This window comes from Rana temporaria, chromosome 8 (genome assembly GCF_905171775.1).
Source record: "Rana temporaria chromosome 8, aRanTem1.1, whole genome shotgun sequence".
NCBI lineage: Eukaryota > Metazoa > Chordata > Amphibia > Anura > Ranidae > Rana > Rana temporaria.
The window spans coordinates 53,481,350-53,498,444 of NC_053496.1; the positions used below are offsets into that span (position 1 = coordinate 53,481,350).

The 17,095-nt window shown below is 40.5% G+C and overlaps 1 protein-coding gene across 4 annotated transcripts in view; it reads left to right on the forward strand.

The window, feature by feature from the left end:
• The window catches only part of CPEB3 (cytoplasmic polyadenylation element binding protein 3), a 171,338-nt gene extending 165,093 nt beyond the window's left edge, over positions 1-6,245 (forward strand). For all 4 annotated transcript variants that reach the window (XM_040361804.1, XM_040361805.1, XM_040361803.1 and 1 more), the window contains one exon: positions 2,486-6,245. In XM_040361804.1, the coding sequence (XP_040217738.1) occupies positions 2,486-2,713 (228 nt within the window). In that variant the 3' untranslated portion in view covers positions 2,714-6,245. The remainder of the gene's footprint in view (positions 1-2,485) is intronic.
• The last annotated feature ends 10,850 nt before the right edge of the window (positions 6,246-17,095 follow it).

The following is a 17,095-nucleotide window of genomic DNA, read 5'->3' on the forward strand; positions in this document are numbered from 1 at the left end:
GACAGTTTAGGAATTCTGACATTACTCTATGCTTTTTCTGAGTTAGTGACTGAAGATATAGTTGAAGACGACACACAGCATTTGCAGAAGTTTAGCAAAAGTAGCCCACACGTACATTTAAAAGTATATAAAAGTGAATTGACCATAAAAAAAATAAAAATAACCTGTAACCAGTTAGGGCCTACAGTTTTAAGAAGGTGGGGTTTATTTACTAAAGCTGGAGAGTGCTAAATCAGGCTCCATTCTGCGTAGAAGTCAATCGGTTGGTTTATATGCAGAACTCAGCCTGATTTTGCGCTCTCCAGCTTTAGAAATAAACTCCGGTGTATGGCGATTTTGTTTCAACTAAATCTTCTGTCAGCAAATTTCTAGAAAATTAAAGATTTTTCTCCTTACAGCTTCCCTTTTGCCAGTCTCTTCTACTTGCGTATTTTTGTGGCTTTTTAGCTATCTAAAATACCAACCCCAGCAGCACACATCTAAGGATTAGGACAAGTTCTTTTATATTTAGAATTGTCATGCAGCTCACTTGAACTCATTTTCCATCACCTTTAGAGCTTCTTATTGCCAAGATTATTAGATCTAATCCTGCTAGCATTACACATCACATCCACACAGGAGTAAACTTTAATCCACTCTCATGTCCCCTGATAACACGATGACAGAGTGCCCACACATGGTTGAACTTAGCAAGTGAGGCTCTTATTTGTTGCATTGTTTGCCATGTCTGAGCAATCTAGAAGATTAACAAGTACAGCTGAGCTTCAGAAGCATCCTTCGTGCTTATTTTGTTGGAAGATCTTAAAAATTGGGCACAGATGATTTCCCCTTTTAATGAAGGAGAGAGAACAACGTGTTCAGTAAGCACACTGTTCATGTTTGGTAATTTACCACTCCCAAGTACGCCTTACAATGGATACCAAAGTCCATCCACAGATTTTCAATAATACTTCAGCACACTGAAGCTTCCAATTGAGAAAAAAAACTAAAGTAAAAGATATCCAAATGTACTGACATCATGAATTTTATTTTAAAATTGCATTTATTTTATTTTTATGTCTGTATCTGCCTCAAGTAGTACTCAACAGAGCAACCTTACAGGAGTTGTAAAGGGAAAAAAATGTTTTGCCTAAAATTAATGTCTGCAAGGTAGACAGACAGAATAGTGTAATGATTCTGTTAAAAAACTAGTAAATACCTATTAAATTCCTTCATCTATATCACCTCCGGCATTCTAGTTTCTGTTCTCATTCACTTCCTGGTTTGCATTGTTCGTTCATGTAAGAACTACATTTCCCAGTATGAATTGTGGCACTCCCAGTAATTCACACCTCCTTGAGGTCGCTAACACGTAGAGAGCGTCCTGCCGCACAGATGTAGTTCCAAGGAGGAGGTGAGCACGTTACTGACCACCGCAGTAAACCCTCCCTTCACGGTGGTCAGTAAAATCAGACAAGCAGGAAGTGAACAGGAACAGAGAAGAAATAGAGAAACCTCTGAGCAAAAACAAACAATGAGGAAGTGAAAAGAGGAATGTCTGCAGGTAAAGGATGCTCATTATGAAAACATTTTTTTTCCTTTACAACCCCTTTAAGAGCTAATCATTATCCAGTAGACATGATAGCAAGGGGCATGTCCTCTTGGTGTGTCTCCTTCATGTGTATGTTTTAATTTTCTATTAATTAAAAAAAATATTGTCTGTGGAGCCCCTGTGTATCCTGGGTCGCATCGCTCCTGGAATTTGAGATCCGACGGCAGAGCCTAGGAATGGCAAGCGGATGGAAGGTGGCCCCTTTCTTCCACCCACAGAAGTGAATACCTTCTGCCTTAGAGGGAATCGCCAGCTGAAAATGTTGATACTGGGATGATGTTGTATAACTACTTCAATACCATAGGACATCTATGGATGTCCTTAGGTTGATCTTCCCTTTCCTCTGTCCTGCCCCAAAACGCGACAATAAAATTGCCACACATTGCCTAGATGTGGTCAGGATCCACAGGGTCTACCTGAAAGCTGCAACCTCTATTTACAGGAATGAGTCTATTTGTCTTGTCTGTGGGCCCTCGTAAAGAACACCCTGTTTCCTACTCCACCACTTTCAGGTTGATCAAACAACTCAACTGGCCTACGCCATTAGGAAAAAGGTTTCTCCCGTTCTCATCGGAGTCCATTCCACCCAAGCTGTTGGTGTGTTCTGGGCTTTTTAGCATGAATTATCTGTATCTCTTTGCAAGGCTAATACCTGGTCCTTTTGTTCGAGTTTCCCAAGTTCATAAGTGGATGTTCAGACCTCAGCAGATGTGAGCTTCAGCCGCAAGGTGCCTTAAATTGTTGCTGAGTATTTTGTTTGGGTATGATTAGGTTAATGGCAATTTCGACCTTCCTGTAATTTATTACCTTGGAGTACAGGACATCAATAATTGTAAGGATTTGTATTTAATAAAAAATTCTTAAAGTGATAAAAAAAATATTTATTTTTTCTAGGTGGAAGTGAAGCCATATGTGCTAGATGATCAGATGTGTGACGAATGCCAAGGCACTCGCTGTGGTGGGAAGTTTGCCCCCTTTTTCTGTGCCAATGTGACCTGCCTGCAGTATTATTGTGAATACTGCTGGGCTAGTATCCATTCCCGTGCTGGCAGGGAGTTCCACAAACCACTGGTGAAGGAAGGAGGTGATCGACCTCGTCATGTCCCTTTCCGTTGGAGCTGAACACTGCACCCATCACTCAAGGTCTGGGAGATGTGCATCATCTAGGCTCCTCAAGATCTACAGAAGAATTTGGTCTTTATGTTCTTTTGTATTATAAATATTAGTTACAGCCACCTTACTTGAGTGTAACTGTCCTGAATTTTGCACTTTGATTTCTACCTATATATAATTGAAAACATCTGCTTGGTACCTTAACTTTCCGTCACAGGAGTGTTGTGAGTAGAGACATCTCATTAGGCTGGTGCAAGTTCCTCTCTCTGCCATGTTGTTGTGGGTGTGGTGAAGAAATTCTCAACTGGAGCATGCACTTAAATATCTGATTCACAATGTATCTTACTCTCACCCCATAGAAGATGACTTACCAAAGGCCTCATAAGTGGATAATGTAGCAAAAACCTTAGCAATCCATCAGTCTTATCTCATTCATGCAGTGAAGTATAGTGAATGTCATCACTGCTTTATAAACCTACAACATCTCCAGCTTGTATGGGTATTTAAGAACCATGTATTTTGTAACCTAAGTTAAAAAGAAAAAGTATATCTTATAAAGTGAATCAGATTTTTTATATGTATATTTTATTTTTTATCTTATTTTGCTGTGTTTTATTTTTTATTTTATTTTTTTATTATTGAGCAGGTTATGTTTGAAAGATGTAGACCTTTTTAGTGTTATGTACATGTATGCTGCAATAGCTTTTGCTGCTATTTAAACAAAAATGGTGTTGGTAATTCCAGAATACTCTATTCAGGCTAGGGTATCTGTGATTGAAAAATACAAAATGAAGTCAATAAGAGCTGCTGGTAAATTGATTTAGAAACTTCCGAGGAAGGTCGTCTTAATTTTTATTATTTTTTCCTACTGCATGTTTGATAATCTGATAGTTGCATGCAATAATAAACGACATCATATTCAACTTGACCACAATGCACAAATAAAGTGTCTATATAGACTAACGATGCTAAATAATGATATAAAATAAGACTGGAGGAAGGCATGTCTGATTATCTGTAATGCATCTAAAAGAATACGGTTAGTTCATTACAGATTTTTTTTATTTACAACCAGTAAGTAAAATAAATGTAGGAAATTATTAAGTAAACGAAAAAAGTATAGTAGAAAAAAAAACATAATTAAAGATGCGGTGCTCTGTTATATTGTGCAATTTATTTTATGTAGTAAAGTGATTATGTCCTGTACTGTGATCAGATGTAACTTAAGGCCTCTGTGTTTATCTGACAGCTTGTTAGTTGATAGTTAAACAAAAACATGAGCTCTTTGTTAGTTACAAATCCCTATTTTGTGTTTTGTTTGTTTATTTTTTATTTTTTTAATTATATTTTCTGTAGAGTATTTTTGTAGTTATTTTAGCCCAAGCTCGGCACACTAATTATTCCGTAATCTATTGTTCTCAGACACTACCAAAATGATTGGATATATTATCTGTTGGACATGCAAGGCACAAAAATGCTAAATTAATGTCTGCCTTGAAAATGTATCAGGGTAAGGTTTAGTATTTTTTTTTTTTTAAGACAAACTAAACTTTTATCCTACGTGTATCCTGTGAAGCTTGAAGATTTAGTCCTGCTAACAGTGGGCATTTTTTAGCACAAGGCTGTTCTGCAGATAGTATTTATTGGTGTACAAGTCTTGAAAGTACCCCGACTCCTTTTAAGAAAGGAGCCTCCCAATTTAATAGATTTAAATACAGGTAGTTTACCTGCAAAAGATGGCATGTCTGTGCACAGAGAGCATAATAATTTCTTGTGTTCCCTGAAGGATTTTCTGCAATTTAATTCTTTGTGGGCACAAAGTATTTATTTTTCTCATATTTGTATGTTAAGTTGCAAATGTAAGACATAAAGTAATTATTTTTTTATATTTTATCTTATTTTTTTTGCTTTTGAATAATATATTCAAGCGGGAAAAATGTGGGAGCTACATCTTTATGTGCCCTCTGCATTGCATATCCTTTTGGAGCTATTTGAAGCTATAACTTTTGTTAAAAAAAAAAAAAATAATCTGTCATCTGTAAAAATGTTTTGTTATGCACTACTATTTGTACCTGGGCAATTTTTCACAGTCCACTTTTGTTTTTGTTTTTTTTGTTTTTAATAGAATCTTTTTTTTGACATGATCTTTTGCAATACCTCAAATTTTGAATATAGGAAAAAATATTTTCTAAGTAACTTTATTCAGAAATATATATTAATTTAAATTTTTCAAAGATAATGATTTAATATTACTATTTTTTTGTTTGTTTCCACGCTTTATTTGCTTTTTTATGTTCAGATCATTTGGAAAAAAAATTAGAGCTTTGTAACTTTATATGACAATTTAGTGAGACAAAAAATCTACCCAATTGTGAGAATAAAGCCTTGAGATCGTTGGTCAAGGAAAAAAATAGCAGAGACCCACAAAATTATATATAATAACCATGTTATAGTTGGTGCTCAAAGCAAGGACTGGTAGATTAAAAAAAATATAAATAAAATTTGTATGTTAATAATCAAGTGTTGATTATGCATGACTGACCAGAATTGTGAAAGAATTCTTCTATTTGTCTTTTTTAGAAAACCTTTATTTTTTAGTTTGTTAAATTATGGTGGTCTTTACTTTTTTGTTTTCCCAATTTGTAAACCTGTAAGCCCCAAATTCTGTTAATTCATGTTAACCTATTTGCTGTAAGAGGAATCCGCAATTAGTTTTTTCTTTGCCTGACCCTCTTACAACTAAGTGGTTTAGCAGGGTCCTTTGCGCGAATAATATTTTTTAAAATGCATTTTCGATTGCAACTTAACTAAAATGTTGGATGTATCAGTTCAGTTGGTTGCCTTTCCTTGGTGTTAGACTTGAATTAGTCAATATTTTGAAGGCAGACTTAATCTTGATTATTTGTTGTTATGTGCAATACTGTTTGTACTGTTTATATAAAAAAGAAAAAAAAAAAGAGAAAAAAATGCATAAATCTTATTGCAGATTTATTTTCATTGCAAACATTGTGGGTTCCGTAAGATCATTTTTCTACTGTCAGATATGTACCTTTTTCTTCATGCTGGTATTTTTTCAATAGTAATGTAGCCTTTGTACTGAGACAAGATTTTCATTGTTATTTTTAGAAAGATTTTTTGCTAAGAAAAAAAAATGAAAACATATTTACATATTTTTCATTTTTATTTTGTATTCTCCCTAGAGTGCTTTCTCAACCATAAATAACTGTTGTTCCTCGGAGGTACTTTCAGATCTGGTCAATGTCATTAATATTATTTTGTATTTTTACTTGGAATAAATTAATTTTATTATGCTAATTGTTTAAAAAGTTTATTTTTTTCATTTCCGTTATTTTTGACGCTAAAGAAACCTTTGTAATATTGTTACTAAAGTGTCTAATTTTTTGAAAAGCAAAGCTTTATGTATTAACATGCTGATGTGGTTTACAATGGTGTGGCAGTGATGAAAATGGTTGGTTATGTAAAGTGATTTAAATAATGTAATGAACAATTGGGCAATAAAAAATTGAGTGAAGCAGAAACACATTGTACTGTTTAGCAGCATTTAATTTCCCTTATATATCTTGGAGTAATATGGTGGGCTTGTTGAAGTTTTTATTTTATTTTTAAGCTTTCCCCACATTTGCCCCAAAGCTTCAGGATGCTGTGATAACATACAATGAACTTCTTAAGACAAACTCAAAAGAAGACTAGCATAAAAAAAAAAAAATCTTATCAAGTTTGCATTCCTAGCTTTTTTCTAAGGAGTAGGATAAAGTTAGAACTTATGTCATGTTTTAACTGGGAGACAAAAAGCATTGCACGATATATAAGCTGCTCCTTTTAAATAAGCCCTTGTGGCCCAATGGGGCCTTCCAGTGGAAAACGGAATGTGGTGCAGCAAAAGGTACGCACCTCAATCTAGAGGAACAAAGTATACTACAAGTCAAGGTGGATGAATGGTTCTTATCCAATGCCTTTGTTTTTTCATATTACTCGGAAGATCTCCTGCTTGGAAGATTTACTTTTTTATTTTTTTTCTGTTTCTTCTGGTCACCCTTGTAACTAAGACGGAATTTGACAGGGTGGCAAGTCGGAAAGTCCTCTGATTTTTTTTTTTATGGTGACAACTAGCTCAATTCCTGCTGCATCTCCAAGACAGGAAGTGAAGGAAATTCTTCTAAAAAGTAAATATACAGAAACAAAAACCTCCTTCTCTTCCAAAACAAACCAAAAAGGCCTATAGATAAGTCATGTGTGTATGAAAAGGGAAACGGCTAGTCTATTTAATGCTGCCTCTTTCAATACAATAGACCAGGGGTGTCAAATTCATTTTCAGCGCGGGCCGCATAAGCATTATGGTTGCCCTCAAAGGACCAGTTGTATCTGTAAGACTATCAACTTATCGGGTGTTTTTTTACTCGGAGAATATGAGTTGGGACTTGTAACGAACCCCCGTATTCGAGGCGAGTCTGTGCAACCCCAACAGTGGGAGAAATAAATGCGTACGTTATGTTTTGCGTTCAAGGATGTGCTATGCACAGAGTTCAGAGGTGTGCTGTGTACAGAGTGCAGGGTTGAGAAGTGTGCTGCGTACAAAGTGCAGGATTTGGTTCTTTCACAGGGTGACAATCTCACTTCCACCCCTCCTCGCCTCTGACCTCTGCACCACTCTCCCCATCCCCCAGCTGGATAAACATCTGCTTCCACAGGCCTCATCTCTAACTCCCCCATCCCAAAGCTTCCTCTCCTTTCACCTACCCAGCCCTGCTCTAGTACCTCTGGCAGTATAGGAGGTTTCGCTTCTCGATCATATCTGTAGGGAGATCATTGATTGGCATTTGCATCCCGAGCAGCTTACCAGGTGATGCCCCATCCCATAGTGCACCTGCATTTTTTTTGTCCATGCCGTGAGTGCAGGGCAAGCAGGGACTTGTGAGCCGCTGAGAGGAAAGCTATCCTTCTGAACATAGAATGTGTGTACAAGTGACAGTGGTGAGCAGGTGACAGAACTGAAACGTTTGACTGAAAAAAAAAAAAAAAAAAAAGCCATGTGTTTGACACATGTGCAATAGACAATTTATGTCTGGTGTTTTAGGTACCGTATTTATCGGCGAATAACACGCACCCCAAGCTTAGAAGGGAAGTTTAAGGGGAAAAAAAACGTACATTTTAAATGCCCATCAATGCAGCCTTATCAGTGTCAATCTGCTGTCTTGCCCAGCATCCATCAGCAGCCTTGTCCAGCATCCATCTGCAACCTTGCACAGAGTCCATCCAGCCTTATAAGTGTCCATCTGCACCTTGCCCAAAATTGCAGCATTATGTATTTTTAAATTTAGCGCCTCAGCCGAGCTATACAGAGCCGGATTTCCTGTGTATTCGGCTCCTCTCGCAGTCCTGCCCAGTCCCGCCCCTTGGCCCGGCTCGTATGACGGACACCACAGCAGTCCAATGGTGAGACATAAAGGCTAGGAGGCGGGACAGGGCGTGACTGCGAGCCGAGCTTAGCCGAGTACACAGTACACTCGGCTCAGCTCGGTCTTTGTCGCGGCACTCAGAGAGAGTCGGGATCGGCGTATAACACGCACCCACGATTTCCCCCTGATTTTAAGGGGAAAAGTGTGTGTTATACGCCGATAAATACGGTAAATGTTTAAAAAAAAATGTTTTTACCTGATGTTTGTCTATATATAAATGCTTTTTAATTGATATGATGGAGTTCATTATTTTAGCTGCATTACAAACACATTGAGAGTATTTCCTCAACATTCACATCTGGTTTTGGACACAAGTGAGAAAATGTGGAAACATTTTGACATTGTCGGTAGTCCATAAACATCGAAGACGACATAATAAAAAAAAAAAAGAAGAAAATCTGTTCCCCGCTATCATGGCAGGAAGAGCCTCCAATAAATGTAAACCATTGCAGAGGGTAAACAGTAATTCCAAAAACATGATGTAACCGATAATTCGGGTGGAGCTGCCTAATGTGTCTTCAACATGTATTGTGGAATTATTCACTTCCTCAGGTAAAGGCATCAATATTGATTCTGAATGAGAAAACACATATAGGTAAACAAATTCACAAACCTGTAAGAGCCGAGTCACATACGACTTGCATACGACTACACGGTTTAGGAGATATTTGCCAAAAGGAATACACCGTTGTCTACGGCACATGCGCACTGGGAATGCCGGCTTTGACGTCTCCTGCGCGCATGCACGGAGTGACGTCATCGCAGCTCCGGCAGCACCGGAACAGTGATACCCGGAAGTAACCTTCTGGGGAGATGTCTGTGGCCGGAGGGGGAGACTAGGACAGCTTCAGGGGGCTTCGATCTAAGGTAAGTACTTCATAATAAGCTAGTATGCTATGCTCATTATGGCTTTGTCTTGCAGGTTTTTTTTCTTATTATTATTATGGGTTTACAACCGCTTTAAGGGCTGGAGAGTTTTCTTGGCCACGGACCCAAAATGTTTGTTTTGTTCTCCAAGCCACATGGCTATCACTTTTGCCTTATAGCAAGGTGCTCCATGCTGGGAAAGACATTGTTCCTTACCAAACCGTTCTTGGATGGTTGGGAGAAGTTGCTGTCAGGGGATGTTTTTGTACCATTCTATTTTTCATAGCTGTGTTCTTGGGCAAAATTGTCTCTCAATACTGTTGTACAGCCAGATAGAGCTCTGCCTGAGTTGGTGGATCTCCAATCCTGCCCTAGACTTGGAAAAGTCTTTCCTTGACATGCCCTGGAAAGTGCTGTTGGGTCCAGAAGCCAGCCTACGCCTAGGAGAAACCATCTGATATTTTCCTAGCTGGAAACGCCCATTAAACGCTCTCCGCTATCCACATCCCTGGAGTGGACAATTGGCAGGCAGCCAACATCTAGATTCGGAGGAGTGGTCTCCGCAGCCAGAGATCTTTCAAAATCTATCAATGGTGAGAAAACCCAGATGTGGACATCCTGGCCTCCAGGTTCAACAACAAGCTGAACAAATTTGTAACCAAGACCAGGGATCCTCTAGCCCAGGGGTAGGGAACCTCGGCACCCCAGCTGTGGTGAAATTACAAATCCCATCATGCCTTTGCCTCTAGGAGACATGTCTGTGATTGTCAGGGTCTTGCAATGTCTCATGGGACTTGTAGTTTCAAAACAACTGGAGGGCCGAGGTTGCCTACCCCTGTTCTAGCCCTTGCAATAGATGTTCTGTTGTTCCTTGATCTCAAAATAGGCTGGTTTATGCCTTCCCTCGACTGCTGTGTGAGATAGAAGTGGAAGATCCTCCTATGTTTGCTGCAAGAGTTCCAGTGGTTTTCACTAACTAAATTGACCCAGGAGAATGTGTGTTCTTGGAGTACAGTATAGGACACAGGCCCCTCCCTTCTGTCTTGATCACACCTCATTGCTCGCTACAAAACTGGAGTTTTATATAGTGGGCAGGGTATATGGTTTGCTTTATGGACGGCTCTAGCAGTTTTATTATTTTGTTGTCGGTATTCAATCCCTAATCTTGGCTGCATACAGGGCCGCTGATAAGCCAGTACAACTGGCCCTGTTGTAGGGGGCCCCGGGCCAGCAGGGGCCCGGATGGCAACCCCCTTTTTTTTTTAGGGGTCCGGAGGCCCACAGGGTCCCAGATGACAACTCCCCTTTTTTTTATTTATTTTTTATTTAAAAAAAATATATTTTTTTTAATATATTTTTATTTTAATTTTTATTAAAGGGCTATTTTTTTATTTATTTTTTTAGAGGTCCGGGGGTCCCCAGGGGTCCGAAGGCCCCCAGGGCCCCGGATGGCAACCCCCCTTTTTTTATTTATTTTTTATAAAAAAAAATATATTTTTTCTAATATATTTATTTTTTTATTTTTTATTAAAGGGACAATTTTTTTTTCTTTTATATTTATATATATATATATATATATATATATATATATATATATATATATATATATATATATATATATAATTAAAGGTCCACAGGGCCCCGGATGGCAATCCCCCTTTTTTTTTATAAATTCTTTTTTTTTTTTCATATTTTATTTCATTTTTTTTCTTCTTATTCCTTATATATATATATATATATATATATGTGTGTGTGTGTGTGTGTGTGTGTGTGTGTGTATATGTGTGAATATATATATATATATATATATATATATATATATTAAAGGGCTCATGAGGACTCCATGTGGCAAACCCCCTTTTTTTATAAAGGTTTTTTTTTTTTTTTAATTAAAGGGCCCAGAGGTTATTTTATATATTTTATATATTTTTTTATTTTTTCATTTTTATTAATAATTTGTAAAGGGCCCCCCTCCGCTTCTCAATTCGCGGCAGCCCCCCCTCCCGCTTCTCAATTTCAATTTCAGAGGGCAGCCCCCCCCCCCCCCGGTTCTCTGCTCCAGGTGCCTACCAATGCCGCCAATCCCGTAACGTGCTGCAGAGACAATTTCAAGGCGGGGCCAGGGGTGGAGCTAAAGGCGGGACCAGAGGTGGAGCTGAAGGGGGCCCCGTCAGGTAGGCTGTACGGGACCCCATGATTTCTATCAGCGGCCCTGGCTGCATATAACCCATGGTCTAAGAATAAGACCTCATGCACGCTGGACCTTCTTACAGCTGCTCCTAGGGGTGTCTCTAAACTCCCTTGCATGTTATACTATGTGTCCATGCATACTACCAGTACATCCAGGGGCAGCAGAGTTCTGCCAGAAGAAAAACACTGCTAAAGGCTAGGCACGTTTAGCACTTCTAATAAATTTAACGTTCTGCCAATGAAATAAATGCCTAAACGCCAACTGCTGCTAAACTGCTTGGTGAGTTTTTAATGCTGATATTCTCCTGTCAGGAGAAACCGTGTTTTCCAATAAACCAGTGAGCATGAGGCCTAAAAGTCCTTTACTCTAAGATAAGGAATTTTACAGGTAAGTCAAAATTCTAATTGAATGTGATTTTTGACACTAAAATTGGAAGAGACAAATGCAGGGATCAATTATGATTTATTTTTGTTTATATTGGGTTTAGTGACATTTTAGGATGGTGGTACTTGCATACTGTTGGAGATATTGGGCAGTTGCCAGGTAATCTAGCTAAAAAAAAAATTTACTTTTTGAGGAAACATACAAGATATACAAAGTCTACACACCCCTGTTAAAATGTCAGGTTTCTGTGATGTAAAAAAAAAATGAGACAAAGATAAATCATTTCAGAACTTTTTCTACCTTTTTAACTACTTAAGGACCGGACCAATATGCTGCTAAATGACCCAAGGGGTTTTTACAATTCGGCACTGCGTCGCTTTAAAAGACGATTGCACGGTCGTGCGACGTGGCTCCCAAACAAAATTGGCGTCCTTTTTTTCCCACAAATAGAGCTTTCTTTTGGTGGTATTTGATCACCTCTGCGGTTTTTATTTTTTGCGCTATAAACAAAAATAGAGCGACAATTTTGAAAAAAATTCAATATTTTTTACTTTTTGCTATAATAAATATCCCCGAAAAACATATAAAAAAACTTTTTTTTTCCTCAGTTTAGGCCGATATGTTTTCTTCTACCTATTTTTGGTAAAAATCGCAATAAGTGTTTGTCGGTTGGTTTGCGCAAAATTTATAGCGTTTACAAAATAGGGGATAGTTTTATTGCATTTTTATAAAAAAAAAATTTTTACTACTTATGGCGGCGATCAGCGATTTTTTTCGTGACCGCGACATTATGGTGGACACTTCGGACAATTTTGACACATTTTTGGAACCATTGTCATTTTCACAGCAAAAAATGCATTTAAATTGCATTGTTTATTGTGAAAATGACAGTTGCAGTTTGGGAGTTAACCACAGGGGGTGCTGTAGGAGTTTCGTTTCACCTAGTGTGTGTTTACAACTGTAGGGGGGGGTGTGGCTGTAGGTCTGACGTCATCGATCGTGTCTCCCTATAAAAGGGATGACACGATCGATGCAGCCGCCACAGTGAAGCACGGGGAAGCCATGTTTACACATGGCTCTCCCCCGTTCTTCAGCTCCGGGGACCGATCGCCGCACTCCAGCGGCGATCGGGTCCGCGGGACCCGCGGTCCCGGAGCTTCGGATCGGGTCGCAGGCGCCGTACCTGTACCCAGCCGTGCCATTCTGCCGACGTATATGTGCAGGAGGCGGACCTTAAGTGGTTAATGTGACCTATAAACTGTACAACTTAGTTGAAAAACAAACTGAAATCTTTTAGGGGGTAAGTAAAACTAAAATGAGGTTGCGTAAGTACGCACACCCTCTTATAACACAGGATGTACAGTGGATATAAAACATATGTACACACCCCTGTTAAAATGTCAGGTTTCTGTCATGTAAAAAAAATGAGACAAAGATAAATCATTTTAGAAATGTTTCCACCTTTTAATGTGACCTATAAACTGTGCAACTCAGTTGGAACAACAAACTAAAATCTTTTAGGTGGAGGGAAGTAAAAATAAAAAAATAAAATGGTTGCATAAGTGTGCACACCCTTACTCTAATACTTTGTTGAAGCAGCTTTTGCTTTTCTTACTGCACTCAGGTTTTTGGGGTATGAGTCTATTAGCATGGCACATTTTGCAAAAACATTCCAAATATTTCAGATTGTGAGGGTGTCTACTGTGCACAACCCTCTGCCAATGGATTTTCAATTGGATTCGGGTCTGGGCTCTGGCTGGGGCATTCCAAAACTTGAATCTTCTTCTGGTTGAGCAATTCCCTTGTTGATTTGGATGTAGGTTTTGGGTCCTTCTAATGCTGAAAGATGAAGTTCCTCTTCATGTTCAGCTTTCTAGCAGAAGCCTGAAGTTTTTTTTTGCCAATATTGACTGGTATTTGGAACTGGTCATAATTCCGTTGGCCTTAACTAAGGCCTCTGTTCCAGCTGAAGAAAAACAGCCCCAAAACATGATGCAAAACTTTGAAGAGAAAATATGGACAGCCGCACACCAAAAAACCCTTGAAAAGGTGGCCTTTAATGGTAAAAGGAAAAAAGGCACTTCAAAGCACAGCAAGCAGTGGCGTATATGTGCTTTGTAGTGCCTTTTTTCCTTTTACCATTAAAGGCCACCTTTTCAAGGTTGTTTTGGTGTGCCGCTGTCCATATTTTCTCTTCAAAGTTTTGCTTCATGCATTGCCGACACCCATTTGGTTCTGAGAGGACACTGATTGCATAGTGCACTCACCTGGAGCGGCAGTTTTCCCCTCCCTAAAACATGATGCTGCCACCACCATGCTTTGTGGTGGGTATGGTTTTCTTTTGGTGATGTGCAGTGTTTTTGCTCCAAACCTATCTTTTGGAATTCTAGCCAAAAAAAGTTTAAGCTTGGTTTCATCAGACCATAACACATTTTCCCACATGCTTTTGGGATACTTCAGTTGTGTTTTTGCAAAATTTAGCCCGGCTTGGATGTTTTTCTTAGTAATTAAAAAGGCTTCCGTCTTGCCACTCTACCCCATAGCCCAGACATATGAAGAATATGGGAGATTGTTGTTGCATGTACCACACAGCCAGTACTTGCCAGATATTCCTGCAGATCCTTTTAATGTTGCTGTAGGCCTCTTGGCAGCCTCCCTGACCAGTTTTCTTGTCTCCTCAAATTTTAGAGGGACGTCCAGTTTTTTGTAAAGTCACTGTTTTGCCATATTTTCTCCACTTGATGATGACTGTGTTCCATGGTATATCTAATGCCTTGGAAATTCTTTTGTACCATTCTCCTGACTGATACCTTTTAACAATGAGATCCCTCTGATTCTTTGGAAGGTCTCTGCGGACCATGGCTTCTGTTGAACGCATCTTCATGGCAGCACACACTGGGTTGTGACTCTGCCCCCACAGCCTGACAGGATTGGTTAACTATAAATTTGAAGGGGAGACACCCGGCATCATTCTCCGTATATATCATCATTGAACAATAGGGTGGGCAGCTGTGTGCTGCCATGAAGATGCGTCAGGAAAGGAAAATTACGGAAAGGTGAGTATACAATTTTCCGTTTTCCTGACGCATTCATGGCAGCACACACTGGGAAATAACTCGCCAGTCGGGAGGGTTCAATGCAAATAGTATTTATTCCCTATAGTGCAGAAGAATTGGCCCTGATGACAGATCTGCCAAATTCGGCTGTAGCCAAGTGAGCGGCGTCCACTATGTAGTGGGAGATAAAGGTATGCCTGGAAGACCAGGTTGCTGCTCTGCAGATAGTTTCCGAAGAAACACCACAATATGCTGCCCAAGAGGTTGCCACTGCCCTGGTTGCGTGCGCCCTGACGCCTTCCGGGATCTGCAGCTGTTGAGTGGAATATGCTTTTTCAATAGCCTTGACTAAGCCAAGAGGCGATGGTACGGGAAGTGGCTGCTTGGCCTCGTCTGGCTCTGTGAGGTATAATTAGGAGTGCATCTGTCGACCAAAAGTGGGTAGTAGTCGACAGATAGTTGGAAATTGTAGACTTAAAGCGGGAGTTCACCCATTTCTGTTTTTTTCCCCCTCTTTTCCCCATAGCTGGATGCTCGTTTTGTCTAGGGAAATCGGCTATTTGTTTTAAAATATGAGCAGTACTTACCCGTTTTCGAGATGCATCCTCTCCGTCGCTTCCGGTTATGGGTCTTCGGGAGCAATTGTTCCTTCTTGATTGACAGTCTTCCGAGAGGCTTCCGACGGTCGCATCCATCGCGTCACTAGTAGCCGAAAGAAGCCGAACGTCGGTGCGACTCTATACTGCGCCTGCGCACCGACGTTCGGCTTCTTTCGGAAAATCGTGACGCGATGGATGCGACCGTCGGAAGCCTCTCGGAAGACTGTCAATCAAGAAGGAACGCCCAGTCCCGCAGCCCATACCCGGAAGCGACGGAGAAGATGCATCTCGTAAACGGTAAGTACGGATCATATTTTAAAACAAATAGCCGATTCCCCTAGACAAAACGAGCATTAATCTAAGGGGAAAATGTGTTCTCCATGGGTGAACCTCCGCTTTAATGTCCAAGGCATGAGGTTCGCCATTCTCGTTGGAAAGGCATGGCAAGATGATGTCTTGGCTGTAGTGGAAGGCCGAAGTAACTTTTGGAAGGAAGCGATCTGAAGGCCCCAGTACCTACCTATCGGGCAGGATGACTAAGTATGGTTCTTTAGACATGAGAGCTTGTAATTCCGACACTCTCCTAGCCGAAGCAATAGCAATGAGGAAGGACAACTTTAGGGTCAGGTCCCATAAGGAAATTGAGTTGAGTGGGAAGAAAGGTGGATTGTAAAGTGCCTCTAGAACCAGCGAAAGATCCCAAGCCGGAAAGGATGGTTTCCTGGGTGGCCTGATTTTAATGCATGCCTTCATGAACTGGATAATCAAAGGATGCAAGGCCCATCTGGGGCCAGTCTTGGCAGACAGAGCAGAGATCTGTACCTTTTTATGGTGCTTGAATTTAGGCCTTTATCGACTCCCGTTTGCAGGAACTCCAGGATTTGGTAAGGATCAGGCGAGATGGGATCCCAACCTCTTAAGTTGTGCCAAGTGGGCGAATCTTTCCCAAACTCTGGTATAGATGTTGTTTGTGGTGATCTTCCTGGCTTGCATTAAAGTTGCTATAACCGCCTGGGAACATCCCTTTTCTCTTAGTCTAGCCCTCTCAACCTCCAGGCTGTCAGGTGGAGCCTATATGGGGCCGGATGGAGGAACGGACCTTGGTGTAGGAGGACTGCTGATACCGGTAGATGGATTGGAGGTCGGGTATTGACCTCCCATACCTGGGACCATTCCATTATGGGGTGAACCTCCTCTAATAGTGTGTGGCTTCGGGTACCGCCCTGTCTCTGAATGTAGGCCACCGCCACCTTGTTGTCTATCCGGATTAGGACGCTCTTCCCTTGTAGCAGAGGTGCGAAGGCTAAGAGGGCCTGGAATGCCGCTCGGAGCTCCAGTATGTTTGAAACTGTGCCCTGAGCAGGGAAGTGCCACTGTCCCTGGGCTGTCTGATCCAGGTAGTGTGCTCCCCAACCCTTCTCGCTGGCATCTGATGTTACTATCTCTGGATCTGGAGGAGCTATATGCCTGAATCTTCTGAGGTTGGGACGATGAGTCCACCACCAAAGAGCGTGCTTTACTTGGCTGGGGATACTGATGGGTTGGTGCATTGAGGCTCTGTCCCATTGTTTGAGAAAGGCGTTCTGTAAGGTTCTCATGTGCCATTGGGACCACTGTACCATGGGTATGGTTGATGACATAGAGCCCAGCATGCTGAGGCAGGTTCTGGTCGACGTAAGTCTGGAGGACAATAGATTCCGCACCTTCCGCGCTAAGGGTTCTACCTTTTCTAAGGGCAGCTGCACCCTGTTTTGTATCCAATTCTGCCCCCAGAAATATCATAACCTGTGAAGGCTGCTCTTCCGCCAGTTGATTAA